Genomic DNA, 27972 nt, shown 5'->3' on the forward strand with positions numbered 1-27972 from the left:
AGAGATACGGGTTAAAATTGTAGCTCTTTATTTACAATAGTTTCACAGAAACAGTTTGCACCACAGTATAGACAACGCTTTCTCAAGAGGATGGGACAATCCAGGACCAGAATGTAGATACAATCTTGTATTAAAATGTTACATTAATGCCTCAAAACTTGACACATGCCTCAAATTGAGTTTGTGTTGAAGACATTTTCAGACATCAAAACCTACTGTAACTTCAGTCATGTCTTCTACAAGTGCATTGAAATTCCTCAAAGACTTTCCACCTCAAGATGGCTTGGTATATGAACCGGCATTTCAAAAATACCAAAGACAGCAGTGCTGAGATCAGCTTTACAATTTAAGAATTTTGAGGGACCATTTATTCGTGTATGAGCAAATAGTTATTGCCAGGTCAAGTCATTGATCCTGCCTTGGAAAAATCCAATCCCAGACAAGCATATGGTGGTGGTGTCACATGTGTGATCTATGGCTTTTATATCAATAGGAAAAAATAAACCCAGAACAATGTGTAGCCTACACAAACAGGCTTAACAGCAGGCTGAACATGAATAACGGGAAGCTTAAAAAAGTACTCCACATTTCAACACGTTTAAGAAAAAAAGTGCCCTGAAACATGACAACTTTAAATGAACACACTGAATGAGTGAATACTTACATATGAAAAGTTGAACAAAATGATTAAGGCTAGATCTGTTCTTCCATGTAATACAGAGACTAGCAATATCATTTTGAGTCTGCTACTTTGTCTCTGTCCTTGCCTCAAACGTTCAAGACTCCTGAGAAACCATAGACCAGGGAAGGATGGACAATAGCAGCAGCACATGTCATGCATTGACATGTGCCCCACACACACTAACCCAGTCCTGTTCAGAATATGTTCAAACACTTCCAGGTAACTGGATGCAACAACCTTTTGAATAGAATTTAAATTTGGTGCTTAAACAGGATGTCCAAACAATATATTATCCTCTGCAAGTACAGATCTCTTTTAATACAAACATTGGCTTGAGCCTTGAACGTGAACAGATGAGACAATTGTGATTCATGTTTTGTAGAAAAAAGTTATATCCGACTACAACAGCATCAATTCAATAACAATGCAATGCCTCCTTTGTGACATGTTCCAGGAAAAACTGGACCGGAGTACTGAAAATCCCCCTTTCTGAGAACCATTTAAAAACAAACTCTGGTCTGAATCTGGCCTCTTTTCTATTGTGGAATAACCAGCTCCTTGATTGTGAAAACAACAATTTTTACAAAAAGGAATCCATTGCAAATACAATAAGGGCAGTTTCGCTGCTGAGTGAACGGCAACTTGATTCAAAGGAGTGGCAGGAAGACAAGACACCTAGTAGTGAAATAAAAGATCTCAATACAGTTGTATCGATTTACAGCTAGTGATATTGTGTTACAATGTTGTAGATAACAAAAACAGAACGATGTAGATGAATCAGGTTAGGATAATCACTTATATGCTTTTGTTCTATGGGCGTAACACTAATGCACCGTCAGAAACACAGAGGAGAGAGCTTATTGTAACTTGGTTGTAAATGTGTAAAAGAATAAAAAAAAAAAATCCAGCCTACAAAGACACATGCCCAGGATAAAAATGTCAGAATAAAAAATAAAAAAAACACCTTGCCGACAAACCCCAGCATGCACTGTCTATAGTGGGCTGGCAGTTGTCAGAGTACTGTCTCTGGCAGTTAAAATGTTTCCAGTGTTCAAAGGAGATACTTGGGCACAGACAGGGATTAAGCAGATGTGCTACTGCCACCTGGATAGCCGTCCATTCAGTGATTGCCTGACGCAGAGTCTGAAGGGAAGCCGAAACAAAACGTCTGCATATCGAGTAGCTAATTTATACTATAATTAAGAATAATTATGCATTTTCAACCGGAAAAGGGTGTGAACGTGTCACAACACTTTTTTCAGTTGAAAATATGTAATTGCTCTAGTATAAATTTGTCATTACATATACAGAGGGTTGAGTGACAGCATATAAATAAGCCTTGAAATAGCACTCAAATTGGTTGCAAACAAGGGACAGGTCCAATAAAGTGTTTATAGAAAATGTCCATGGCCATCACAATGGTCCAGGGCACAGCCGTGGAGGCCACAGGGCAGGGCACACAAGACGTGTTACGGGGGATGTCAGTCCAACAGGTGGGGGAGAAAGCGGAGCGGAGGGAGGGGGTCAGTGTTCAGGGGTTCGAGCTGGGGTCAGTCTAGCTGTCTAGCAGATGCTTGCGAGGACCAAAGCGTGACCGGTGTGAGCGCCGGGCGTCTGGGGGTCCGTGCATCTCTCTGCAGCTCTGGCACACGTATGTCTCCGGGACGTGGCTCTTGCGGATCTTGGCACATGACAGGTGGATCCAGATGTGACACTTGTCACACTCAATCATGGCCCGGCCTGCGAAAGGCTTCATGCAGAAACACGTCACCAGGTCCCACGAGTCGTCGTCTGAGGAGGAGAGACAGCAGACAGAGATTAGGAATGAAACTAATTTTCTATGTTTTGGATTATTAAATTATCTATGCTCCCCAGCAGTCAAACATCACTTTTCATTTTGTTGTAAACACATTAGACATTACATTTTCTATTATTTAAATTTCAAATTGACAAATTTATTTACAATTGATTATTTGTTACATCCATATTTAAGAGTGCTTCCACACCTATAGTTGGAGCCTCCTTTTTGCCATTTTCATTTGGTTTCAGTTGGCGATCACGCTACACTTTGTCAAGCGCACCAAACATTGTTAACAAATGTCACGCCGAAAGAGTTTCTTGTACTGTACAGAATTTCCACAAGAAACTTGCTGACATTTCATGCTCTACCATGAATTGAAAATAGATATAATCAGCCTTACCAGAGTCTACCATAATGTCCTCGTCCTCTCCGGATCCGTCTTCGTCCCGGAACACAACCTGTTTGCCCTGCCGGTACACCAGCCGGTTCCCCGATAAGCCTTCTACCTTCTCCACCTTCACCGCCCCTTCTTCTAGGTCCTGGCCGTCGTAGCGTGGAAACTGGTCCGTTGGCTCCTCCTTGCAGGGCGCAGGGCTAGGCAGACGCTGAGCAGGCGTGGGTGGGAGGGGAATGACGATGTCATCGTCGGGCTCTTCTTTGATTGGCCGGGTGCTAACAGAGAGTGGATACTGATGCTCCGTGACTGTCGAGCACGCCTGCAGTGCTTCGTTTTCTCGCTCCTTCCTCCTCTTCTTCTTCTTCAGCTTTTCGGCTTTCCTGCGTTCGTCCGAGTGAAGGCTGCTGATTGCATGACTGTGCTGCTGAGGAAAAGGAATGCACAAGTCTCACCTTTAAATATAATTAAAAAAAACTTAGCTGTGCCGGCGTCAGTATCTCCCAAGAATCACAGAGCTAAATATACCCAGATGAAAGGGTAATGATATGGAGCTCAGCTGAGACCATCAACAGGGTAACAGCAACCTAAACCACTGTGCATCATTATTCATGCTCTTTCGTAGAGAACAGTAAGTCATTGCCCCCAATCTGCCCTGTCCCTAGAGAAACTGACCCTTTCCCTCAGAGATTGACTCTGTCCCATGTTCAACACTGCAGAGCTCAAGATCCTGATGCTAGACAGGAGGGTGTGGAGGCCAGAGATTCAGGAGTCCAGAGTTGGTGTTGGCTAGGTGGAATTTGTGCCTCCGCATGAATCATTTAATTCAGTTTTTGTGCACATAGGATGGTGTTTATACATACTAGTTTGTGCATTATTAGGCTGCGAGGCTATAATTCCCCTAAAGTCTACTGAAATATTGCATGCATCGAGTAGCCTAGCCGGATCTGGTTAAATCATGGCAAAAATGCGGATCATCAAGTACCAAAACCCAATTCAGATGTAGTTCAACTCATTGGACGTTTGTTTGATTGCTTTTGGGTGACGTGTGAGCCGATAAAAATGTTTTATTAAACTGGCATAATAAAGTGGTTTTAATTCGGGTCCCAGAATTTATTTATATATTGAAGCGGGTTGGCACGGATGGCATGCACTGCGATTGCGAGTTACCAAAACACTACCCTGGCCACAGTACCACCTGCAACAGACAAAGACATAACTTTTTGATCTAATGCAGACTGGATGGTTTAATTACAAGTCACATCAACTCACATCTTTTTTAGTGTGCCCTGATAACATGGCTCCTGGCTGTGGACGTTTCCTGCTTCTGTCCTGGAGGGCTTTAGGAGGCCGTGGGGAGCAGGAGGGGGGTGGTGGTCCTGGAGTCCAGCCATCACTGTCTGCTGTGCTGCCTGTACTGTTGGGGGGACTCGAGCTGCTCCGAAGCGGAGAGTCCTGGAGATACACATGTGGTTATTAGACACTGTCTATATGGAATTTAAATGGTGTTGATCAACAGGTCTCTCCATCCAAAATACCTGTAAAAATTCTAGTTCACGCCTCACGGGTTTTACCCTATCAAATAAACAGCAACAATAGGCCCATAACTCCCTTATTATATAATAATTTAGGTTACACTGCACTGCCCTATAAAATACTTATGAAATATGGTAGTTCGGTGGGCATGGTAGGTAAGAGAACCCACACCCACAGATGACTAGCAGAGACCACAGGACATGTACAGTTGTACACCTCTGACTGAAAGGGGTGAGGACTGCATGAAGGCTCCTGGCCAAAGGCTGATATTGGCACTGGAATGTGTTGTTAGACCGCACAGGTAGGGTCTTACTCCATTTTCCGCCCCTACCAACTCATTGCTCACTTGTCTCATAATATCAGGGCTCATGTAAACCTGCTCTAGAGTGATTATCATAGTAAAGCAGGAAGGTACTTGAGGGCCCAAACGGAAGAGACAAGTGCAGTGATGAATAGAGAGTGGGGCTAGGCCCTCTTACCCTAGGATAGAGGGCTGGGTTAGGGGGAAAGTCCCTCCAGGAGGGACACACAGCAGCCTGTGGGCTAGCGAAGGCGTAGCAGGCTGCCCAAGCTCTGTGGATTAAACAGACCATCATGACATCACAACACACCAGACTAGAGGCCATGCAGTGCTCAGTGTTACACCCACAACCAATTGCATGGTCATCATCATGTGTACAAAGATGTAACAGTATGTTGACCATCTTGTGGATTATCACTAAAGTCTGTGTAAAAATGAAGGGAAAATAAAGGGACTAGAACATCCCAACAAATACATTGTGGAACTGGACAGAGCACAATAACCTGTTTTTCAGATAACCTCAGTGTTTGCCTATCTATCTTATGTGTTAACCCCCCAAAGAATAAATGAAATCCACAGATATTGCAATGACTACAACAGTGGCAAACCCACTTTGCTGAGTCTGAACAATTCACTGAAGGTACAAAAGAATGAGAAAAAAGTGATTAGTTAAACAAACACAGCAAAACAACTATGACACTGCACCTGTAGATGAGGGTCTTGATTAGAACAGTACATTCATATGGTCAATACAACTCACAAGTCAATCATTTGAAATGCAGACTTACCGGTAGCTTTTGTCTGTCAAAATAATCTATGACACCTTAATTTGACTTAAATGTGAAATACACATTTATTTTAGTTTCCATTTGGCTCAATACTTTATTTGATTCATTGGACATAGTGTGATGTTTTTACAAGCCATGTGGACATTTAATTTCACACACACACACACACACACACACACACACACACACACACACACACACACACACACACACACACACACAGGAGGAGGGCTTATACAGTACTACAGCGTTTTTTTACATGCAAGTATACAGTAGAGTGAATGAATAAATGGCTGCTTACAGACATGATCAAGATTGGTGCAGTTCGCCATCAACATTCACTCACCTCTTGAGGATAAGGGATGTAGCCAGCATAGGCCAGGACAAATGTGCAGAACTTGTTAAAGTCTTCTACTGTCCTTCTCCTGTATGGAGGACCAAATCCCTGCAACAATGATCACAAAAGCATATATGTTCATACACCAAACAAATCCAACATGCCTTCGGGTTTGATGTAACGATAAATATATATATATTTTTTAAAAGCACCCTCCGAGATTAACAGCCGTTGCCAGCTGTTTAGCAAAAGCTACACTAAGTGTAAAAGTAAGTGTAAAACAGTAGCGTCGGTTGACCATAAATATTATTCAACCACCCAAACCTGGAAACCTTTAAAAAAATGATTAGCATTTACGGATACAGAATTAGGAATCGCTTGTGAATAAACCCCCTTCCAAGAAAATAAGAAATTAGCTGAAAGGAGACAAGCAATGAAATAAACCGTGTAGGTTGTTGTCTTTCCCAGGACGATAACCATCTATGCTGTACCGTCTACTGTAACTGTACCGTCCAGGGCTAATATGTTGATGCAACTATGGCTAACACTGTTTATTATTGGTTAAGTTCAACAAAAAAACATTTCTGGGTGTTTTATGAGCAAATTAGAGCACACAAACACCAATAATGCTTAGTAAACCAAACGCCATCGATGTGACATTTAAATCTGGCTAGCTGTTAGCTTGTTAGCCACACGACGATGGTGGATTGTTTTCTTTAACACGAAGCTAGCTTTACCGAGCATTAGCATTAGCAGCAGTACAGTAAACCTCTTCCAACTAAATTAACTATAGTATAACGACCGATGCAGACGTTAGTTCACAATCAGTTTCTTGTGCGCCACGTATAATAACCATTGTCAACATATGAACCAGCACAACAGCAACAGTTAGCTGCTGCACCGTGAGAAAGGTAGTAGTTACCAAATAATGACTTACCTCCGATTCAAATGTATGGGATGTCGATGGGGTTATGTCGTCCATTATTTTATTCTTTTAAAGTACCTGATAAGCCAAGGGACTTTAAAAACGTTGTCGCCCAAGAAACAAAGAAAACAAAACGAATCGTTGTGGCTGTAAACACTAACTAGCTAATTTCTAGCTAGTTTGCTAAGTAACGTTCGCTAGCCAGCCAGCTAGCTAAAAGTGTTAGAAGCAACAGTACTCGTGTCTACAGCAGCACCACACATACTATTATTACTAATGTTTGATCCTAGTAGTTGGTAGTGAGCTGCTAAATGCTCCAACAACCCGCAAGCTGCCAGCGATAGATCAGTGCTCTATTTGTGTCTGTTGCTGGGCTCCGTCCGTTCGGTTGACTGACGAGTCGACAACCTCACAGACAGTCACTACACAGTCACAGCGACAACACTCTCTGACACAGACCAGAGCCTAGAAAAGACACACTCACAGCTGTCTGTCACTCAAAGGGAACGACACACACCCGTGCCTTGGGGTACAGCGCATGCGCACTGCCAATTAACTATGGCTCTGACCAGCCGAGAAGCCAGATAAGGTAAGGAGAAGGGGGATTGGGGGAGGGGAGAGGTTATTGATCGATTGATCATTGATTGCATATTTTATGAACAATTTGCAAATAGTAAAGTGGTACGATTAAAAAGGATAACACATGCCTTATTAAGCCAGGGCTTGTTTGGTGTGTTCACTCCTGTGGGCGACATAGCAGTTTTGCTGTCCTCGGTAAAAAATGTATTTGTCAAAAACCTTCTGAATATTGTGCAGGACATGTGACATATGCTTTATGTGAATTTACTCAAGATTAAAACATTTAATTCCTCATTCTTCAGATTTTTCAACCAAACATAGCTAAACTCATATGGTGTGACTGTCTCAGCCTTGTTTCTCAAAGTAGGAACTTGAATAAAACTAAGAAAGAAATGCTAAAATTATATATTAGAAAAATCCATAAATATAATATAGATGTGACAAGATGTCTATTTGTGAAGAAAAAATTACCATCAAAAAGATTTGTCCCCCAAATCAAAATCATATTGTGTGACACTATTTTGGGAAATTTCAACAGGAAATTGTTTGGACACCCATTGGGATAGAGAGGTCCTTCTTCAGTAAGGCTGTTTAGTACTTGCAATACAAGAGCATGACAGGTGTCTGAGTGAGTTATCATTTTAACATTTTCATGAAATACGATCTTGTTGGAACTCTGACCAAAGTGCCTCTTTCAGATGTCTGTTGGTGTGACACCTTTTTCATTAAAAGTGTGGTCATAATTACATGTAAATATATGTTGCTTTATAGCTAGCATGTTAGCATGCTAATGTGTAGCTAGTAGCCTCAAGGTTATGCTAAGTGCAGAAAACATAATATGGTGCCATATGACTTGATTGTCACACCATATGATACAAACTGTATTTTCCTACAGATATAACAATAAATAACAAAGTCCCATGTTTCTTTTGTCCATTTAAACATTTGTTTTAAACATTTTCACATAAACTCTGTATTATCCAAAATATTTTTTGTTTAAATTAGTTTTATTCAGTGATAGATATTTCAAATTCATCGGACAGACCGGAAACCCCTTCACAGAAACCTTAGAATACTGTTTCAGTCTAAACCATTTTTTGTCTTTGTCTTAAACTATACATTCCATTTTCTTTTGTCAGCTTGAGACATAGAAAGATGACAAGTGCAGAGAGGACAAGGAGATACAGGGAGAGACTGAACTCAGATCGAGCAAAGAGAGAGGAGTTGCTGAGGCGCAGAAAGGAAAAGTACTGTAAACAAGAACTATCTGTTTCCATTCACTGAAACGATCTGAGGAATCTGAGGGAGTGTTTTTCATTGTTGATTCAAAAGGCCTTGGGGCAGATTTACTGAGAGTTCTAGTCATTGGACTCGATCTCTGTAGGCAGTGCTACAGACACTGCAGGCACACTTTAGCGTCAAGAAGATGCCAAAAGCCGTGAGCGGCAGGCGTCTCTTCCGGGTTTTTAGACCGCTGGTGGATGGAAATTAAGCTCCACCGAATGCCGCGGGGGCAAGCGTTTCCGGGAATCTGGTCGACGCGGCATTCTGACACGTAGGTGGAGCAATTTCCATCCACCAGCTGTCTAACAACCAGGAAACTGCCACGAGCGGCTTTTTGCCACGCATTGACGCCCAAGTGTGCTTACACCCTAAGAGGAACATACCGGTAGTTATGAAATGAAGAGAATAAACTATGGGTGGGGAATAATTATGTATTGATTAATAAACATTAATTGAAATGAAATGTATTTTCTGCTTATGTTCAGGCCAGCAATGAACACTTGCTGGCATGATTGGCTCACCACTGTTAAAATATTCACACTATTCTCTTTGCCTTTGAACAGATACCAAGAAAAGAAACATAAGGGAGAAATCTCACAATTCAGAATAAAGAGTCTTCCGCCATCACAGAGAGAAAAGCTGAGGGAGTCATGGAGAAATGCCCAACTAAAGTACAGAACAAAAAGGAGGAATTTAAAACAATTACTGAACTTGACTCCATCAATATATGATGGAGAGATAGACCTTGGTCCAGCCCCAGATCTAAGTCCAGTATCAGGTCCAAGTCCAGTCTCACCAATAGGTAGGTTAAAATCTTTACATAGTTTGCTTTGACATCTGTATGATCATACGGTGTGACACTAAATCATTTGGTGTGACGTTCCAAATAATGAAAAAGCATATCTTTAATATTCTTTATTAATGATGAAACCCACAAATGTTTATGGATTACATAAATAGTATCAGGAAGAGTCACAAATATTTGTGTCATTTTATAGAAAGTTTTGTCACAATAAATATAAAATATGTTGAAAGACAGACAACATGAGTGTTGATTTTGAAAAGAATACACACATTTAATTAATTTTCACAAAACTATAGTGGATCACAGGTTAGTTATGATAAAGGACTTTGATAAAGTGAGTAACTTATTTTATAAACAATTATTTTCATGTCACCATATGGTTTTAGGCACAAATACAACAACATGCTGAGTAAACTCTGATTCCAATAAAAAAAATCTAAAAACAAAATGTGTTTTGGTGTATGTCACTGACCCAACAATCTGTGGGGGTGTCTTCACAACAGAGCAGTGGGTGGAGGAGGTGAAGCCAGGGAGATATACAGTATGCTCAGACCGAGACTCTGCATCTGTGCTGATGACCCTGAAGAAAGGAAAGCTGGGAACCTGGTCCCTGGTCATATCTGGTGGTGAAGCTGTTGGTCCATATAGAATTGAGAAGGCAGGAAGGGAACCAGCTCGTGGTGGTGGAAGGGAACGTGAGTCGTAACCATAGGAGCATATGATATGAGTGCAAAAGTATAGCAGCAGGGTGGCACACAGTGACTCTGACTAGACTAGACTGCATGGGGCACCGCAGACTGGCAAGGGACTAGGCAAAAATATGGAAACCATCCAGATGGACTCTGACACAGTAATACCAAACTGTGATGTCCTTGTGGAGTGCAGGCTGCACTCCAATTTTTTATTTCACAGTATGCATGCATTTCAAACGAAAGCACAAGTCAATACAAAAACTGTTACTTTGTGGACGATCCATGATTAAGCATTACACTTGTTTACAACAGGGTCCACCGTTTTCAATTCATCAAATCATTTTAGAGACATACAAATATATACTTCTATATAGCCAAAACAGGAAATCATCAAAGAGGTAAAAAGAGGAAAAAAAAACATATAGTGAGGGGGAAGGGGGGTGGGTGGGTGGGGGATTCAGAATTCATGGGGGCCAGTTTCAAATTGCAGCCGTCCGTAGGTGCCCTTTGAGAGTGGTTTTAAAGGAGTCATCCCACTGAAAACCAGCCAAGGACAGTGAAAGCAGTGCTTTAATTCATTATGTTGATACCAATTAGTATGGTTGATACATGTCAGTCACAAACTAACACTCCAGACCTGTAGGAGGCAGCAATGTATCCAGTTTTCCGGAAATCACACCAGGAAGACGAAGTTTACCAACGTCACGTGATGTTTACGCAGGTTCTTTTTCATTCTACAGTAGAGACCGCGCGCTTTTACGCTTTACGCAAGAAGAGAAGACCCTCAAACTCAAAGCATCTTGCAACGCAAGCAAACTAAGCAAATTAACAAACATCAAAATGGAGAACAGCAACCTTGAAACGCTTAAGAGCCTTTTTACAGAACGAATGACAGCAACTGCAATAGAGCTGTTTGCACAAGTTGAAAACATTGTTGAAGAGTACCGCGAAGAAAACAAACGTTTGAAGGAGACGCTGCGCGCTGTGTTCATGCATCCAAATCCCGAGATCAGACTATGTCGCATAGGTTTGTACCTGTACCGTAAAAACCTAACCTCCGCAGTACGATGGTGTCCTTTTTTACCAACAAAAAGTGACATCCTCGCGCATTATGTATTCAGAACCAGAGCTAGCAGGAGGCTGGTGGACCCTCTTGTAAACAAGTGTAATGCTTAATTGGGTCGTCCACTCACAGTTAACAGTCTTTGTATTGAGTTTGTGCTTGAAATGTACTGTCATTCTGCAAACTGTTAATAAATATATCAATCAATCAAAGGCTAGTCTCTACACTACACTAGTGTTAGCCATGGTTCACACTTCCGCCTGTTTTACGCGATCGCTACATTTACATTGTAAACGTGTACATAAACATTCAGATTCCAAATATAAAGTACTCGGCACATGTGCCACGGGTGTTAGAAATTTGCTGGGACATCGATTAGCATTGCTGCATCCCGCGTTGTTTAATAAAAAGCATTTTTATCCGAGCTGTTTTTTTTGCCATTGGCGTTCAACTACGCGCCCCTATTGGTCGGGAGGAGTGTGGCACTACGTGTGTTCGATATAGGCACGCTGACGTCACTGCCAGGCGAGTGCGCTCCCGGTGTGCAACTGAATTTCCCAAACGAACACCGTTTGAGAGAAGTAACTCGGATAAAAATGCTTTTTATTAAACAACGCGGAATGCAGAATACAGCGGAATACAGCTAATCGCTGTACCATCACATTTCTAACACCCGTGGCACATATGGCGAGGACTTTATATTTGAAATCGGAATGTTTATATACACGTTTGGACTGTAAATGTAGCGATTGCGTAAAACAGGCTGCAGTTGCGCCATGACTGACAGTCATGTTTCAGGTGTGTGTGTGTGTGTGTGTGTGTGTGTGTGGTGTGGTGTGGTGTGGGTGTACGCATTGGCATGGCATATGGATATACGTACTCCTGCTACTAATTTTCAATGTTTTATACTTGGTACTTTGATAGTGGATGGAAGTTATGGGGCTTGCTGAAACTCATTCACAAGTTGTATAAAAAATGTTGTTTAAAAGAAGTCTGAGATCCACATAGCCGTGGCCCGTTCCCATGTGGGATCCTGAGGCTGAGATCACCGTTATAGATTTGAAATGTAAATGTTCTATTCTTTTCTATACTAACTATTCTCCAACACATTTCCCAATGGAAATGGAGAAATATACTGTATTGTTTACTGTCGTGTCTCTTTAGTTTCTAGAGAGACTAAATGGTCACAGATCAATATTATTAAAATGTCAAAATAAACGTTTTATTCTTTTTTTTAACGTCCAATATTCAGCTATAGTGTAACAATAATGTTGAATAAATAGCTGTCTCAGTCTTCAACCACTCTATCTTTCACTCTCTTGCTAAACACTGTGTTCCTGTTCGCAGATGACTCTGCACTGCTGGTCTCAGACAGGAACAAACTGCAGGTTGAAAAGGCCCTCAGCTCTGAACAAGGTAGAATCTGCACCTGGATCACAGACCAGTGAAGGAACAGCATCAGCTATGTTGATCATAATTACATTGTGATGATAACATTGTCACAATTTGTCAGGCAAAGTCTAAATTCAGACTCTTGACTTTTATATATATTATTATTATTATTCTTTTTTATGTATGAGTATTCTGTCTAATACTTCTGTGTTTATCAATAGACCAAGATTCGGGGGCATCAACCACACCCACCCTTGAGCGTGCCAGTGTGGGCCAGGTGCTACCAGAGACTTGTCATGTAAAAGAGGAACCGGAAACACATGAGATCAGTGATAGAGAAGCCACAACACCTATCATACTAAAGGTTGAAGGTGACACTGCTGCAACCTCCATCATACAGCCACCGAAGGTTGAGGATGACTCTGCCACAACCTCCATCATACTAAAGATTGAGGATGAAGCTGCCACAACCTCCCTCATAGATCCACCAAAGGTGGAGGATGGTGATTCCTTACCTGTTCTAAAGGTGGAGTTGTGTAAGAATGATGGGTCCATATCCACAATGTCAGACATGGAGTGTGATGATGGTGACGCCGATGATCACCCACAGCACGGAATAAAAAAATGTTCTCAGTGTAAGGAATGTGGACAGAGCTTGAAGAAAAAGGTATGTTCGTAGTATAATCTTGTTAGTTTGACAAATTTGCAAAGTTAATTTAAGTTCAAGTTCAGTTAAATCTTGGCTGTTGATTTAGCCTATTTACTTGCCAAGTATACAATCGTTTAGCCCCTCCTATTACCAGCTTTGAGGGTTTCTATAAACAGAACATTGGCTGATGACCCCATAGCGATGATTTGATTGACTGAGCAAAGTATATTGAAAACTAGATAAAGTGCCCCTCTGGGCCCAGGTCTCCACCAGGCCAGGTCAGGTTGTGGCCTCCTGGTGGCGCTATAATAGGCCAATGAAAAGGGTGCCATTTCTTCTTACGCCTTGGATGGCAATTGGATGATTTGAGGCATTTTGTTCCAAAAATGTGTTTTGCAAAAATCCACCTGTTGGTGCCGCTATAACAGGCCAATGTGAAAAGGGTGGGATATATTCCTCAGCCTAGTAGGAAAGTCAGTGAACGATTTCACGTAAATTTCATGCTGCGTTCATGATTTGAGGCTTTTTGTTCAAAACGGGCCAATCCTGCAAACTTTGAAAGCCAATGTTAGCCAATTAGGATGGAATATATGAAATATCGGACAGATCCGTCTTGAACACATGACTAGAGATACTGTGTAACGATTTGCGGGATTTTTGGACAGAACCTGGAGGAGTAATATCAAAAAATGTTTTACAAAAGTCGGCCTCCTGGTGGTGCTATAACAGGCCGTTCTGGAAAACGGGGGCAGAGGTTCATCGTTGGCATCCAGGGAGTGTGTGCAAAATTTGGCATCGACCGGGTTAACAGAGCCGGAGATTAGCTGGTAACAGACGGACGCACGCACGCATGCATGCATGCGCGCACATACGGACGGAGTACAAAACATACTCTCCCCATGCCTTCGGCCTGGTGGAGACATCAATGTGAAAGTGCCAGAGAAATGATTGATTTATGAACAGGCAGTGTAACCTTTCTCTTTTATTACCTAATTTAATGCTTTGGCAATATTGTACCACACTGGCCACTTTATTAGGTGAATTTGTCCAACTGCTCCTTAAAGGACCGCCTGGTAACAAGACGTGCACATGCACGCACTACAGTGGGGGGGGGGGGGGGGGGGGGGGGGGCACGCAACAGGCCAACAGCACGCACACCAAGGCCCTCCCCCGCTCGATCATGATTGGCGGAAGGCCCCTCTATCCTGATTGGATGACGGCTGGCCGGCTGGGCCACCTAGCCAAAAAATCAAACCTACGTTTTTTTACCCCAGGGTCAGCACACTCTATAGTAGGGAGGATTATTAAAAAAAAGTGATATTTGAATTAAGTGAAATCACTGAATATACCTTAACGCACATTTATAATCAGCAAATCACATGGAAGCAACTTGGTGCATTTATGCATGTAGACATGGTCAAGAGTCTCAAGACGATCTTCTGCAGTTCAAACTTGAGCATCAGAATGGGGAACTGAATCTGGTATGGCTGGCGATGCCAAACAGTGTTTCAGAAATTGCTGATTTACTGGGATTTTCACACAACCAGCTCTAGGGTTTACAGAGAATTGTCCACAAAAAGAGAAAATATGATGGCCAGAGGTCAGAGGATAATGGCCTGACTGGTTCGACCTGTCAGAAAGACAACAGAAAGTAACCTGAATAACTACTCGTTACAACCAAGGAATGCAGAAGAGCATCTCTGAATGCACAACATGTCGAACCTTGAAACGGACAGCAGCAGAAGGCCACTCTGCTACGAACAGGAAACTGAGGGTACAATTTGCACAGGCTCACCAAAATTGGACAATAAAAAGATTGGAAAAACATTGCCTAATCTGATGCATCCTCTGTAAAACCTAGAGATGGTTGTGAATCCCATAGAGCAGTTTCTGAAATACTCAGTCAGACCAGTTTGGCTAAATTGGCATTACCATTCAACAGTTAAGGAAATCAATTCTACATGGGACAGTATGGCAACGTTGACAAGCCGTTTTAATATTTAATAGACTAGATATGTAGCCTATTCCAGATATGATAGGAGGTTCTAGCCCTGATGAAGACCGGTATAGGTCGAAAGTCGAAACATTGGTTGGTTTAATAAAGATTCTTCTCTTTTAAATATTTTTTTCAATTGATGTCTTATGCCGATTGATCCAGGAGCACATTTTTACTATTTTTACATCTTTTATCTACCTGCACGTCTCCATTGAGCACCTGGTTGTTATTGTCTCCACCAGGCCGAAGGCATGGGGAGAGAGTATGTTTTGCACTCCGTGCGTCCATCTGTCCGTCTGTCTGTTACCAGCTAATCTCCGGCACCGTTAACCCGGTCGATACCAAATTTTGCACGCACACTCCCTGGATACCGACACATTTTTTAATATTACTCCTCCAGATTCTGTCCAAAAATCCCGCAAATCGTATACACAGCGTACACAGTATCTCTATAGTCATGTGTTCAAGACGGATCTGTCCGATATTTCATATTCCATCCTAATTGGCTAACATTGGCTTTCAAAGTCTGTAGGATTGGCCCGTTTTGAACAAAAAGCCTCAAATCATGAACGCAGCGTGCAATTTGTGAAATCTTTCACTGACTTTCCTACTAGGCTGAGGAGTATATCCCACCCTTTTCACATTGGCCTGTTATAGCGCCACCAACAGGTGGATTTTTTCAAACACATTTTTGGAACAAAATGCCTCAAATCATCCAATTGCCATCCAAGGCGTAAGAAGAAATTGCACCCTTTTCACATTGGCCGGCTATTATAGCGCCACCAGGAGGCCACAACCTGACCTGGCCTGGTGGAGACCTGTGCCCCGAGGGGCACTTTATCTAGTCTTGCCTCTGCTATGATAGGGTGGTTCGATTAAATGTTAAAACGGCTTGCCAGAGTACAGCCCTTCACTAACTTCTCTTGCCTTTATTTCTTATGCATACCGCAGGTAACACACTTGTGCTCCAATACGATTTGCTTGGCACTTTGTAACGTGGTTCTAGAACTCTGATTAAATCTTTATCTTGTCTAGCTCGATATTGAGCGCAACCTACGGCCACGAGTTATGATTTATGTGGTAGTTTGTTTTTGGTACATATTGACTATCGTGACAGGCGGACAAGCAGTTGGCCAGTGATCTGTACAACCTTGGAATGGGATGTTTTATTTATACAATCAGCCTGTGCTACACATGTATAAGTATTCAAATTTGTTTTTCTTCATAGGGTGGAAGGTTGAAACCAAGAACAAAGAAAAAAGAAAGGAAACCTGTGCAGAAAACCATCCTACAGCTTCCAAGGTAGGACTAGAAAACCAACATTTGACATTTAAATGGTGGTGGATTCGAATTAAACTATCAATGAAGGCAAAAAGCTAAATAAATATATATTTTAATTTGTAATGTGTATTGCTTTCCTACAGGACCACATTGAAACCTCCTGATGGTGTAGTGTTTCACGACAAGACTTTTTTTTCAAGGCTCGTTGAAGCCTTCAAGGACATCCCTGATGAGAATAAACCTCTTATAGCCAAAATGGGGTTGAGGGATGATGTGCCATTAGTGGACAGTGCTTTTGGAAAAGTCCCTCGAGGCTGCCCTCTATCCTACCATTATCCTCTGCCATCAAGCAGAGATTACAGTCCTCATGATAATGCCCCCCCTCCACCATCTCTTCCATTGGCGTTGCACAAACTGGGGCCAGCATTGTCCCCCCCTGTCCTCAGTAACCAGAGCCAAGAGCACATGAAGTCCCTGGAAACCACCTGGGATGGGGCACACAATTTGGAGCTTTCCACTCGGGGACTGACGGGGACAGTGGAGGAGCTGAGGAAGTTTCGTTTGACTAGCCGTTTCATGGAGATCTGCCAATTGAAAGGGGGAAAGAGTCATGCAAGACACTTGGCTTCTAAGATACAGAAAGGAGCTCGCGAGTCAACAGTGTTGAAGAGAGATGCGAAAGTCAGGCCTGAAGCTCTCCGGGAATACTGCAGACAAATGTTTGTCAACTGGTCTCCCTGTGGTTTGGTCGTCCACCCAGACGCTCCGTGGCTGGCGGCGATCCCAGATGGGATGATCTACGACCCCACCGAGACCCCAAGTTACGGCCTTGTGTTTATCAAATGCCCCAAAGTCCGAAGTTTTGTGGAATGCAATTTCCTGGACTTCCAGTATGGCATCTTGGAGTTGAAGAAGAACCATGCTCACTACTATCAGATGCAGGGGGAGATGATGGTGACAGGCACTGAGTGGTGTGATATGGTTGTGTACGCAGAGGATGACATCCTGGTCCAGCGTATCTACCGAAACAAGTCAGTTTTCAAGATCATGAAACTAAAATTAGACGACTTCTTTTTTCATCATTACTTGCCAAGTTTTAATTCTGTCTCATGTCAAAATGTTAGTGACTTTTGAGTCTGCTAGTACTAGTATGTAGTTCTCCATTAGGAGTTTACTTTTTTGTTTTTTCAATTGGCAACTTGAGTGCAACTTTAATACATTTATTTGATTGACTTGAGTAAGGTATTCCGTGCCTTGAGGTGCATGTTTTAATAGAGGACAAATGTAATAATAATTTAATAAAGATTTCCTTTATTTCTTGTACATAAGATTTATAATTCTGTGTGCTATTATGCTCTAAACTAGACACACAGACGGACCTTTATTGATCCCTGTATGTCATATCAACAGCAGTAAGCATGAAACAAGGACAGGTAAGAGAAGAGTGGTAAGAAGATCACATTTTAATTATAAAAAAACATTGACCCAAGCCAAAGCAACAGTACTGCCGTCTGCCAGTGAGCCTTTCAGATACATTTTTATGGAGTATTTATAATCGTGAATAGTCAGCCAATGATGTTGAAAGAAAGCTTTTAAAATAAACCCAAATGTTACTCTGTGTGTCATGATAAAATATTAAATTATATTTTTGAACGGGTCTGCCGAGTTTTAGAATTGTGAAAGGGTCCTGTACCTGTACCACACTCGCTGGTTCTCGACCATATCTTAACCTGCCATGTATGGACCCTTGATTTTTTTATGGTATAGATTTGGTCCCAGGGATAGTGGCAGCGGTGGCCGAACGGATTGCGGAGCGGTCTTGATACCGGAAGGTCGCCAGTTCGAATCAGCGGTCCCTTGAACAAGGCATTGAACCACTACGATGAAATGTTCTATGAGCAGGGCCTGGCTGGAAACAAGTTCTTGAGCTTAGCCCAGATACCCTGGGTAAATAAAGTAATCATTTAATTTAATTTAATTTCATACAAATCATATCAAATGGGGATCATTCAAATTGGTGAGGGTCCTTGAAATTAAAGCTTGGGAATAACCAGTGGTGGAAAAAGGAAAGGAGGCTATTCAGTAGGCCTACTTGGTCAAATTACTCAACACTCAACAGCTCAAGTGAATTAAGGTTTCTCTTGGACTTGAGTTAAAGTACTGGAGTAGGCCATTTGCTTTAAAAATATTCAAAACAAAAGCATATGCTTTTAAAAGTACAGTGTTCAAATTACAGAGCCCTTTCTTTTTAATATTAAAGCATTGCTTTATTAACATTTCTCCAAAGAATTCAAAGATTTCCCCAAAAATATCCAAACATATTTGTTCTGGTTTTCTTTTTCACAACTTGCAAAAGCACCATGACACGTGAGAACGTGTCACTTGAAATACTGTGTGTGTACTGATAATGCATAAATGATGTAGGCTTTCCTAGAATTGTGAGTCAAAATACAATATTTGTCTTGTAAATGTAGTAGAGAGAAAGCAAGAAGTATCCCAAAATTTGGGATTACAAATACCAACCGTAACTCAATTAAAATACTGATACCATACTGACTGATAATATACTGTAGCCTTGCATGGTGGACCCTCTTGTAAACAAGTGTAATGCTTAATTGGGTCGTCCACTCACAGTTAACAGCCTTTGTATTGAGTTTGTGCTTGAAATGTACAGTAATTCTGCAAACTGTTAATAAATATTTCAATCAATCAAAATCAATCAATCAATCAATCATGTCCACCACTGGGGCTATATACACCCCTCCCCTGTAGTAGTCGCTGTGGTCACAGCGTGTACGCTAATCAGGACGATTTCTTTGGCTGTCATTCGATAAGACCAAGACTCTTGGTGGTGGTGGAGCAATGTTATTTTTTGTTTGTTTGAGACGTTAGGAATGCTCTGTCATGTACAGCAGCACATAACCGCTGTAAATATATTTTCCGTTTTTCAACATCTATCTCGCCTCGAAGAACAATAAGCTCCAGCCTCCGTGGTCGCCCGTCGAGGGCCATTTGAGTTCAACAACAACAGTGGTTGGGTTGCGCTGCTGATAGAACCGCTATAATAACGGTATAAGCTACATCGTCTTGTCTAGTCAACACTTGTTCCAGGTGTGACAATGGGGGTGAATAAAACCTACATTAGTATCGGTTATGCGTCGTTCGGCATCCTCATGGGGTTCTCTGCCTTTTTGGTCTGGAACGTCGCCTACAACCAGCCATGGACCGCAGCGATGGGAGGACTATCAGGTGAAGTAAACAATGCAACACTAGTAACACAGTGTCCTTTAAAGAAATACATTCGTATTGATCTGACGAGATCAACATATCAATTCACGAGGTGGCAACCCAGGTCATGATATAATGCAAACCGAAACTTTTAGTTGTAACTTGCATATTCAGAGGACTGATTTTCATTGCACAAAAGGTTACCGCAGATGAACCCTCCTAGACTACCTAGCTGCGGTGAATTTAACACTATGATCTATGACTATGAATATGGTGGAATACTAAGGCTGGGACCGAAACTAGGTGGAATATAACGGGTACTGAAAATCATCCAGATGTTAATTGTCCTTGTGTGACTTCAGTGTACCTACCCTGCAGTTATGCAATAGTTCTAAAGTAGGCCTAATTCATTTATGTACGTGAACTTTGAACCACTGACTATACTTGAGGTTAGCGAGTTTATTTTATTTTGCAACCTCTACTCTTTTACGATATTGGTCAGATTCTACTATAATGTTAGCTTATAACACCTTAACATGTAATTAACAGCCAATCTGTGAATTCAAAACTGGAAAGCAGTAATTTGAATGATCTACAACTACATACACTGAGCATTGGGGCACATATTTTGCCCAATGTATTGTCGATCATTAAATGTTATTTGGCTATTATGTAGCCAAATAACATTACTTATAATTTCTAAACAATTGCTCCAGGATGAATGTGTTTGTTGCCAGGCTGAAGTTTCATCAGGTGTCTAAGGGTGTTCAGGAAACTGATGTTCATGTAGCTCTGGTCCATAGCTCTAATCTAATGCCTTTGCATTAGAGGCATTAGAGCTATGGACCAGAACTAATGTTCATGTATGTCTGGGGGTTCCAGTACTGACAGCTGGTTATTGTTATTTCCTCAAGAATGACCTCTATGCGGGAATGACTCTGCATTTGATTTGGTAAAGAAGGGGGTATTACTGTGGCAAGGTCAGCATCAGGTGATTAATGGACATAAGGAGGAAGTACAGTTGTTTTTTTTTTAACACCCTGGTCCCTGACATCTTGCTGTATGACTAACCTTATGTTTAATATGTTATGACATCCCTTGTAGTTTTTTAAATTGAAGTTTGTTTATGTTCTGAGAACGGTGGGCAGTCATCCTGCAATGTACGTGGCTTCTGTGGCAGGAAGGAATACGAGGTGTTGAAATGAACGGTTAATTTTCACCGTGTCATACCACAAAAGTAGAACTTGTGGCAAACAACTTGAGCCATTGACTCAGCACTTGACAAGTTGACAACATGCTTTGTCAGACTTTTTGTGCAGCCTTGCAACACACACACACACACACACACACACACACATTATGTCTGCCTGTGTGCAGGATAGACCAATATATACTGTGAGTGTATTGAAAGTGACAGAAAGCCTAATTCTGCTTAAGCACTTGAAATGCACTAGCAATGAAACATTTAATTATCCTGCACGCAGCATGGGTTTGTAATCGATCTTGTGTGTGTGTGTGTGTGTGTGTGTGTGTGTGTGTGTGTGTGTGTGTGTGTGTGTGTGTGTGTGTGTGTGTGTGTGTGTGTGTGTGTGTGTGTGTGTGTGTGTGTGTGTGTGTGTGTGTGTGTGTGTGTGTGTGTGTGTGTGTGTGTGTGTGTGTGTGTGTGTGTGTGTGTGTGTGTGTGTGTGTGCTCCTCAGGTGTCTTGGCACTCTGGACTTTGATCACCCACATCATGTACCTGCAGGACTACTGGAGGACTTGGCTGAAGGGCCTCAAGTTCTTCCTCTTCATTGGGATTTCCTTCTCACTGTTGGCGGTCGTAGCATTCATCACCTTCCTGTCCATTGCCATTTCCAACAAGGAGAGTGAGTACCAATCACAGGCCTTATGGCCATGTACTTTGTTATCCATTGTATGTACAGGGTAGATTTGCCTCATTCAGTTAAAATGGCTAATCTACAAGTTCACAACTACAAGCTTGTAGATCTGCTATTTAAAAATGGTGTGTGTGGGGGGGTAAACTTCTGCTTATGACATGCCCAAAATAAGTACGCCATGTTGAAAGTGGTAAAACAATATAGTACATGGACTGTAGTATTTGTCTTTTCTATGAATACGCACATAAGTACTGATGTAGTAAATTATACCAATCACTTTTTGTATAGTTTTGTGTATTGCAATATGTTTGGTTGGATGCATGGTGCATCTTCACTAGGGTCAAAGTTTGTTTGACTCTGAAGATGTGCATTGTGCATAATTGAATTGTTTGGAAAAGTATGGTGTGCAGCACGTCACACCGTGACTGAGAAAACCGCAAAACAAAGGGTATTTATTAAATATAGTATATCATAATTAAATATTATTATTATTTTTTTAATGATGGAACCAGAAAACGGCCGCCACTGCTATGCCCTTAGTCCGAAGCCATTTACAATGTACTGCAAATTCACACACATTCACACTGATGGCGGAGAAAACTGCAACCGCAACCTGTTGGGGTTCAGAGTCAAGGACACTTAGCTAGGAGGAGCCGGGGATCAAACCTGGATCCTCCAGCTTCCAAGATGGCAGCTCTGCTCTACCCTCCTGTCATTTAGAAGGAAGCTGCTGCCATTTATAAGGAAATTTATATTTAAACACAGCTCACTTTAGAAATGGAACCTTCAGTAGGAGAAGATGGACTAGAGAGAAGGTGACAGACAAGAGAGTACTAGAAATGTGAGTGCAGTAGAGGCAAATCTCCACCAGGCGAATTGTCCTATAAAAACAGCAATGTACAGTATGTAGTGAAATGTTAGCAGTACCCCCCCAATGCCCCATAGTACCTGCTTTCATGTGTAATTTAGCCAATATCCTGCACTGGCTCTGATTAGGTCCTGGGGTCCTTCCATGGCACATTATAAACAAACCCAGTGGAGTTCACAGCAGTACAACATGTACTGACTGAGAAAGAAAGAAGTTTGTGGTTAGAGCTGTCATGATTACAAATCTAAGTTGACGATTAATTGTCCCACAAATAATTGCAATTAACAATTGAATTGTGTTTTTGGCATTGGAACATGGGAATACAAATTTTATTTCTGTTTGGTTTTTAGGCTTCATAATCACAAATGCACAAGGCAGCTAAAAACGTAAATATACAAAGAAATAACTCAGACATTTACTATTATACTTACTTTACTAAAATGTAAAATGAGCGGAACTAGCTGATATACAAGCTTTGTTAGCTTGTAGATCTGTTATTTTTTTTAAACTGTTGGAAAAGATTATGACGATTATAATTATAATTGCGATTAGGTGATTATGTTATAATTGTGACAGGCTTAGTTGTGGTGCAAACCTGTTTTGCTGTGCTAAGTTAACTCTGGAAGAGAGTCTGGTCTCTAAATCATCGGGGCATGCTTTAGACCAGAGGTTCTCAACGTTTTTGGCCGGGGACCCCCGGAAATGCTTTGGCAATGTCTCGGGACCCCCGCCCCGCCCCCTCCCGACCCTAATAATAGAGACAATAGACAATACAATACTGAAACCAGGTATAATCATTAGGGAAGGTGTATGCATGTACTATGTGTACTATGTAAACTCTTCATTTCCATTTTCCAGCCATTCAGTTGCAAAAAAAAATATGTTTTTTTTGTTTTTTTTAATAATTTGGGGACCCCCCAAAATAATTTGGCGACCCCCCGAGGGGTCGCGACCCACGGGTTGAGAACCCCTGCTTTAGACTAGGAATGAAAGTAAGGAGGACTCGGAATAGTGTCTGAACAAAAGAGAGGACAGTGAAATAAGTAGTAGTGAGTAGAGGTGGCGGAGATGAAAGGGTTTAATACCTAGCGTCAATTTAGAGGCCCAGGTTAGAAGGTTTGGTGATAGAGGTTGACGTATAGAGGAGGGATGAGGGTTACAACATTGGGAGAGAAGGATGCTGAAGCTGGAGCTGCCAGGCAAGACAACTGTCCCAAGTGTTGGACTATTGCTCTCAAAATGTGTACCTTCTAAAATCCCGGCTATGGTCCGGGATCTGTCTTACATAGTCGACATTAGTGAAGATGGTTTGCTGACAAGTGACAGGTGTAATCTTATGTCTGCCCCACCCCGCAGGCCTGACAGACCCTCGGAGCCTATATCTATCCAGTGTGTGGAGCTTCATGAGCCTGAAGTGGTCCTTCATTCTGGCTCTTTACTCACACCGCTATCGCAAAGAGTTTGCCGACATCAGCATCCTCAGCGACTTCTAAAGGCATGATGATAGTATACCATTCTTCCACTGGGCCAGGTCTACTACAGACGACTCATTGAACAGGGTTCCTGAGGGTTTCTGTGCGTGTTCTTTAGGGCCAATGATGATCTAAATTGTGGGTGGACGTGAACAAAATAAAATGGCAGTAGCAGGTGAGGCACAAAGAAAGGGTGCAATGGTTTGTATCCCGACCTCAGGCATGCACTTGCCTTCCTTCCTGCCCAGGATTTGTTTTAGTGTGTGCAGGGTTTATCTTCTGCTTGTCAGGACAATTTACAGACAAGTTCAGCCCTGTTTTTAATCTTTTATGGATTTCGTCTCATGTAATCATATACATTTTAGGGATTCTTGAGTTTGATGTGTTGTCATTCAGGCATAACTACTATACCCTTACGATTTCTTTACATACTTGATAGTATTCCACTTTGTGTTGAGGGCATTTTCCAGTGTTTAAGGGTATACAAGATGGATACTGCAGTTTCACACTGTGGTCACAAGATGGTGTCCCTTTACCAATGATCTGGTGCAGTATTTCTAATGACTTGATGCTTTAAAAAGAGTTGATGTTTCTGTTGTATCAATTAACATGAGTACTACTAACACTATTATTTCATTTACTTTCATATGACACATACAATTTTCTTTTTCAATCACTTGAGCTATATTTCACCAAGGTAAATATGCCAATACAAATTGAAACAAGGTGATAATTACCCTACTACAATAATGTATGTTTCCTACACTTATGTTTCCAACACCACTCATTTTCTTGATCATTGAGTAAACTATGTGAAGAGGGAAGGTCACTCAAGATTGTTTAACCTCAGTCTGAAAGAGTTTTGAGCTACAGATCCAAATCAAATCCACCTGCACTTTTTACAGTACATACTCTTTTGAATGGGCATTTTACCAGTACATGTTCTTGTATTATTATTTTTTTTACATCAGTTGTTGAAGAAAATGGTGGGCATTGATGTGATGTGATGTGAAAACCAACCCTTGTTTGTGTCCATCAAGTGTATCTTGGTTACACAACAGCAGTGCTTCTAATGATGTGCATGTTAAAGGAATCATGACCTTTTCTCGTCGTTTTCTCCTGATCCAAACCATTTGTGTTAATTACAATGTTGCCTAAGGAGATTAATTTAATAGTGTTCTTTTTAAATGTTTGTTTTTCTTTGCGCTACCATATCTATCATATAAAATGATGACGTACAGCACTGTGTATATCCCCATAAATACTTGAGTGAATGTATGAATGTATGTGTTTGTATAGGTATGTGTCTGAGAGCCATGATAATAAAATATCTTTTATGACGAGCCTGTGTATTGGTTGCATATTATTGTAATGTAACACAGTCTAAAAACAGACAACATAAAGGGTGATAACGTTTTCTGGAAAGAAAATTATCTGTTTTAGAGCCATATCGCCTTGGTTAAAAACTTTAAATGCATGTATGGACTAATTTATGATGTTGCTGATGGTCCCACATCAATCCCAGACTATAAATGACTATTTCCATTCTAATGCCTACTACTTTGCCATATCATGAGAAACTACCAAGGGAACAGATAGTGTTTTGAAGGTGTTATACATTTTCATTCCTACTAAGCCTGGGTGAAGAGGGTCAGTGTTGGGCATTAGAGAGGGATTTGCACTGGGAGGGAAAGAAGCCCCTTTCCCAGCCACCCGGCATACGTTTTTAAAGGAAAAACACCCCATAGCATAGCAGTCATAACAGTAAATGCTGGGCAATAACCTGCACTTTGAAGTTTGTCAATTATTCAATCCGTCCACATTTTTATTCTGTCCCTCAAAGAGAATGTGGGGGTGCAGGGAGTTTTGGTGTATGATTTTGTTAAGGCAGCTGCCTGATGGAAGGACTTTGAAGTTGATGCGAAAAATATGTGGCTGAATTATGTCCGCATATATGAATATTTGTTGCATTAGAACTCGTTTTTCGTTTGAGAGATTCCGTTAGAAGACACTGTGGGTATTTTATACCCCCAATATTGCGTCAGTTTTTAAAAAACATTCTGATGTTAAGGAAAACTATAACGTACATTGGTAGACTATGGAAAGTAGGGCTGGCACTCTTCCAGAATTCATTATTTAGTAGAGGTAACATTAACTTTGATCCTTTATAAACCACTATCATTATTTTTTTCCCTCTCTTGCTTTCCCTCATCTTATAACCTTTTTCTTTTTTAAAGGACATTTTTTGTGGTACTTATATCTTAATGACATTACACGGGCTTGTTTGCAAGCCCTCGGAGTTGCATTGCATCAAGGTAATTACAATGTTGTGGTTAAATCACCATAGTAACATTTTTTATCAAGCCATTATAAACCTTAACATTAAGAAACTGAAAAACAATCCAAGTTAGTTTCCACTGAGCAAGCTGTGGGCTTTGGAACCAAATGCGTCCTATTAACTTTATACACTAGGCTGTAAAACGTGTGTGTTTTTGTGTGGTATGTAAAGAGGGGGAGGGGTCCTGTTTTATTGAATTATGTGACTCTTTTCTACCCAAATCAAGGAAGGAAGTAATCTACCTCCTAACTGACAGTCTGGCAGACAGGTTGACACTGGAAGGGAGGGATCAAATATTAAAGAATACAAATAAATTGATGTAAACACTGAAATGCAACATTTTCTTCACATTACAAGGAAATAAATATATATTTATTCAACCACTTTAGAGTGAAAAAAATGTTTTGTCAAATGTTCATTGACAGAGGTCGGAACTATCAAAATATCAATTATATGCAGATTATATTATGTTTCAAATATATTACATTCTGATGTTCAAGTACTTTTCTACAGTTCACCTGCCTTTCATCAAACTTACATGCCATATAAATAGAAGCATTAATAGCTGTTTTTATTCTTTTCCTTTGAAGGTTACCTATATATATATGACACATGGGAACATTTACTTTGAAGTGTTAGTATAGATATATTTACTGTATACAATATTTGTCATAAGTTAAAAATGGGTGAACATGAGCAATATTGCTCCTTTGGATTCACAACTTTGCCGTATGTCTCTGAAATTAGACGGCTCAGAATAAAACATATAAACAATCGGCATTCGCTTTAATTATGCAAATATAAAGCTTTCAGACTAGAGTGGCAAAAAAAAAGTAGAAAAAGAAAGAATGAAAAGCTACCATCTTGAATTAGTAGAGAACCAGATGGTCTATCTGACATTAAAAAGATACTCTGGCATTTTCAGAAGGCTGTTTCGGAATGATTTCGGAGGAACTTCCGCAAAGAGAAGTACAAAGCCCACAGATATTCAAGCAATATCCATAGCAATTTACTGTTTTATTTACAAACTGAAACACATGTTTCTAAACCTTTGTGATCCCCTCCCCCTCAAATTTCTCATTATTACCACACTGATTTACTGCTGTAGCATCTCTCACTCAGTCTCTATCTCTATCTCTCTCTCTCTCTCTCTCTCTCTCTCTCTCTCTCACTGTCATCTCCTTCAACCTTCGTCACTCATTCAAAGTCAGGCCCTGCCAGAAGTCCTCTCTCCCTCAGGCAGGCCGAATCAGACCTCCTTGTTAACTCCTTCGGGTGACAGCAGTACAGTAGATGTCCGACCTCCATTGACTCTTTTGTCCCCCTGATACACTCTCTCTCTCTCTCTCTCTCTCTCTCTCTCTCTGTCTCTCTCTCTCACTCTCTCTCTCTCTCTCGCTCTCTCTCTCTCTCTCTCTCTCTCTCTCTATCTCTCTTCTGTGTTGTTGGTGTGTTGCTCTGCCCCTGGGACTGCAGGAACATTCGCATCTGAAACATTTTAGGGAGAGACACATATTTGCCGTTTTAGAGCACAAAGGGATATGCCATGGCAGCAGCTGTTTGAAGTGGCTTCACAGGGGGAACCAAAACCAGAGCGAAGGATTAGAGAAACCATAAAGAAACGTTAGTGCAATGTAGCTTTGGTAAGGTCATCTAATCTAATGGAAGAAGGGATTGATTCAA

General features: G+C 41.2%; 3 protein-coding genes across 7 annotated transcripts; 2 read left to right on the forward strand and 1 right to left on the reverse strand.

Moving 5' to 3' along the window:
• Positions 1 to 5: 5 nt before the first annotated feature.
• phf13 (PHD finger protein 13) lies at positions 6 to 7277 on the reverse strand. Of its 3 annotated transcripts, XM_079510155.1 has the most exons (6): positions 6777 to 7274; positions 5849 to 5947; positions 4893 to 4986; positions 4150 to 4332; positions 2884 to 3304; positions 6 to 2473 (listed from the first exon to the last, which is right to left on the reverse strand). In XM_079510155.1, exons 2-6 carry the CDS (start codon positions 5875 to 5877, stop codon positions 2238 to 2240), a joined length of 963 nt encoding a protein of 320 aa, XP_079366281.1. In that variant the 5' UTR covers positions 5878 to 5947; positions 6777 to 7274; the 3' UTR covers positions 6 to 2237. The 3 variants fall into 3 exon arrangements, with proteins under 3 accessions (XP_079366281.1, XP_079366280.1, XP_079366279.1); XM_079510154.1 differs by lacking the exon at positions 4893 to 4986 and having other exon boundaries at positions 2884 to 3301; positions 6777 to 7277; XM_079510153.1 differs by lacking the exon at positions 4893 to 4986 and having other exon boundaries at positions 6777 to 7273.
• Positions 7278 to 7900: 623 nt separating this feature from the next.
• On the forward strand, positions 7901 to 18158 carry LOC306929340 (uncharacterized protein). 3 transcript variants are annotated; one of them, XM_079509784.1, is made up of 8 exons: positions 7901 to 7971; positions 8483 to 8590; positions 9191 to 9429; positions 9936 to 10127; positions 12535 to 12603; positions 12801 to 13246; positions 16453 to 16526; positions 16649 to 18158. In XM_079509784.1, exons 2-8 carry the CDS (start codon positions 8499 to 8501, stop codon positions 17637 to 17639), a joined length of 2103 nt encoding a protein of 700 aa, XP_079365910.1. In that variant the 5' UTR covers positions 7901 to 7971; positions 8483 to 8498; the 3' UTR covers positions 17640 to 18158. The 3 variants fall into 3 exon arrangements, with proteins under 3 accessions (XP_079365910.1, XP_079365911.1, XP_079365912.1); XM_079509785.1 differs by lacking the exons at positions 7901 to 7971; positions 8483 to 8590; positions 9191 to 9429; positions 9936 to 10127 and adding an exon at positions 10795 to 11151; XM_079509786.1 differs by lacking the exons at positions 7901 to 7971; positions 8483 to 8590; positions 9191 to 9429; positions 9936 to 10127 and adding an exon at positions 11806 to 11985.
• A 1139-nt stretch (positions 18159 to 19297) lies between these two features.
• On the forward strand, positions 19298 to 25294 carry LOC306929357 (heme transporter hrg1-A-like). Its single transcript, XM_079509858.1, has 3 exons — positions 19298 to 19754; positions 21432 to 21599; positions 23836 to 25294. The coding sequence occupies exons 1-3, from the start codon at positions 19625 to 19627 to the stop codon at positions 23970 to 23972; spliced, it is 435 nt and encodes a 144-aa protein (XP_079365984.1). The 5' UTR covers positions 19298 to 19624; the 3' UTR covers positions 23973 to 25294.
• The last annotated feature ends 2678 nt before the right edge of the window (positions 25295 to 27972 follow it).

This window comes from Electrona antarctica (genome assembly GCF_951216825.1).
Source record: "Electrona antarctica genome assembly, chromosome: 9".
Taxonomy (NCBI): domain Eukaryota; kingdom Metazoa; phylum Chordata; class Actinopteri; order Myctophiformes; family Myctophidae; genus Electrona; species Electrona antarctica.

Excerpts from the sequence above, each read along its gene's own strand:
- phf13 (XM_079510153.1), bottom strand. The coding sequence starts at position 6,821 with ATGGACGACATAACCCCATCGACATCCCATACATTTGAATCGGAG. Across the intron at positions 4,333-5,848 it reads ACATCCCTTATCCTCAAGAG|GACTCTCCGCTTCGGAGCAG; the intron begins GTGAGTGAATGT and ends GTGTATCTCCAG. Across the intron at positions 2,474-2,883 it reads GGACATTATGGTAGACTCTG|ACGACGACTCGTGGGACCTG; the intron begins GTAAGGCTGATT and ends TCTCCTCCTCAG.
- LOC306929340 (XM_079509784.1), top strand. The coding sequence starts at position 8,499 with ATGACAAGTGCAGAGAGGACAAGGAGATACAGGGAGAGACTGAACTCA. Across the intron at positions 9,430-9,935 it reads AAGTCCAGTCTCACCAATAG|AGCAGTGGGTGGAGGAGGTG; the intron begins GTAGGTTAAAAT and ends TCTTCACAACAG. Across the intron at positions 13,247-16,452 it reads GACAGAGCTTGAAGAAAAAG|GGTGGAAGGTTGAAACCAAG; the intron begins GTATGTTCGTAG and ends TTTTCTTCATAG.
- LOC306929357 (XM_079509858.1), top strand. The coding sequence starts at position 19,625 with ATGGGGGTGAATAAAACCTACATTAGTATCGGTTATGCGTCGTTCGGC. Across the intron at positions 19,755-21,431 it reads AGCGATGGGAGGACTATCAG|GTGTCTTGGCACTCTGGACT; the intron begins GTGAAGTAAACA and ends TGTGCTCCTCAG. Across the intron at positions 21,600-23,835 it reads TGCCATTTCCAACAAGGAGA|GCCTGACAGACCCTCGGAGC; the intron begins GTGAGTACCAAT and ends CCCACCCCGCAG.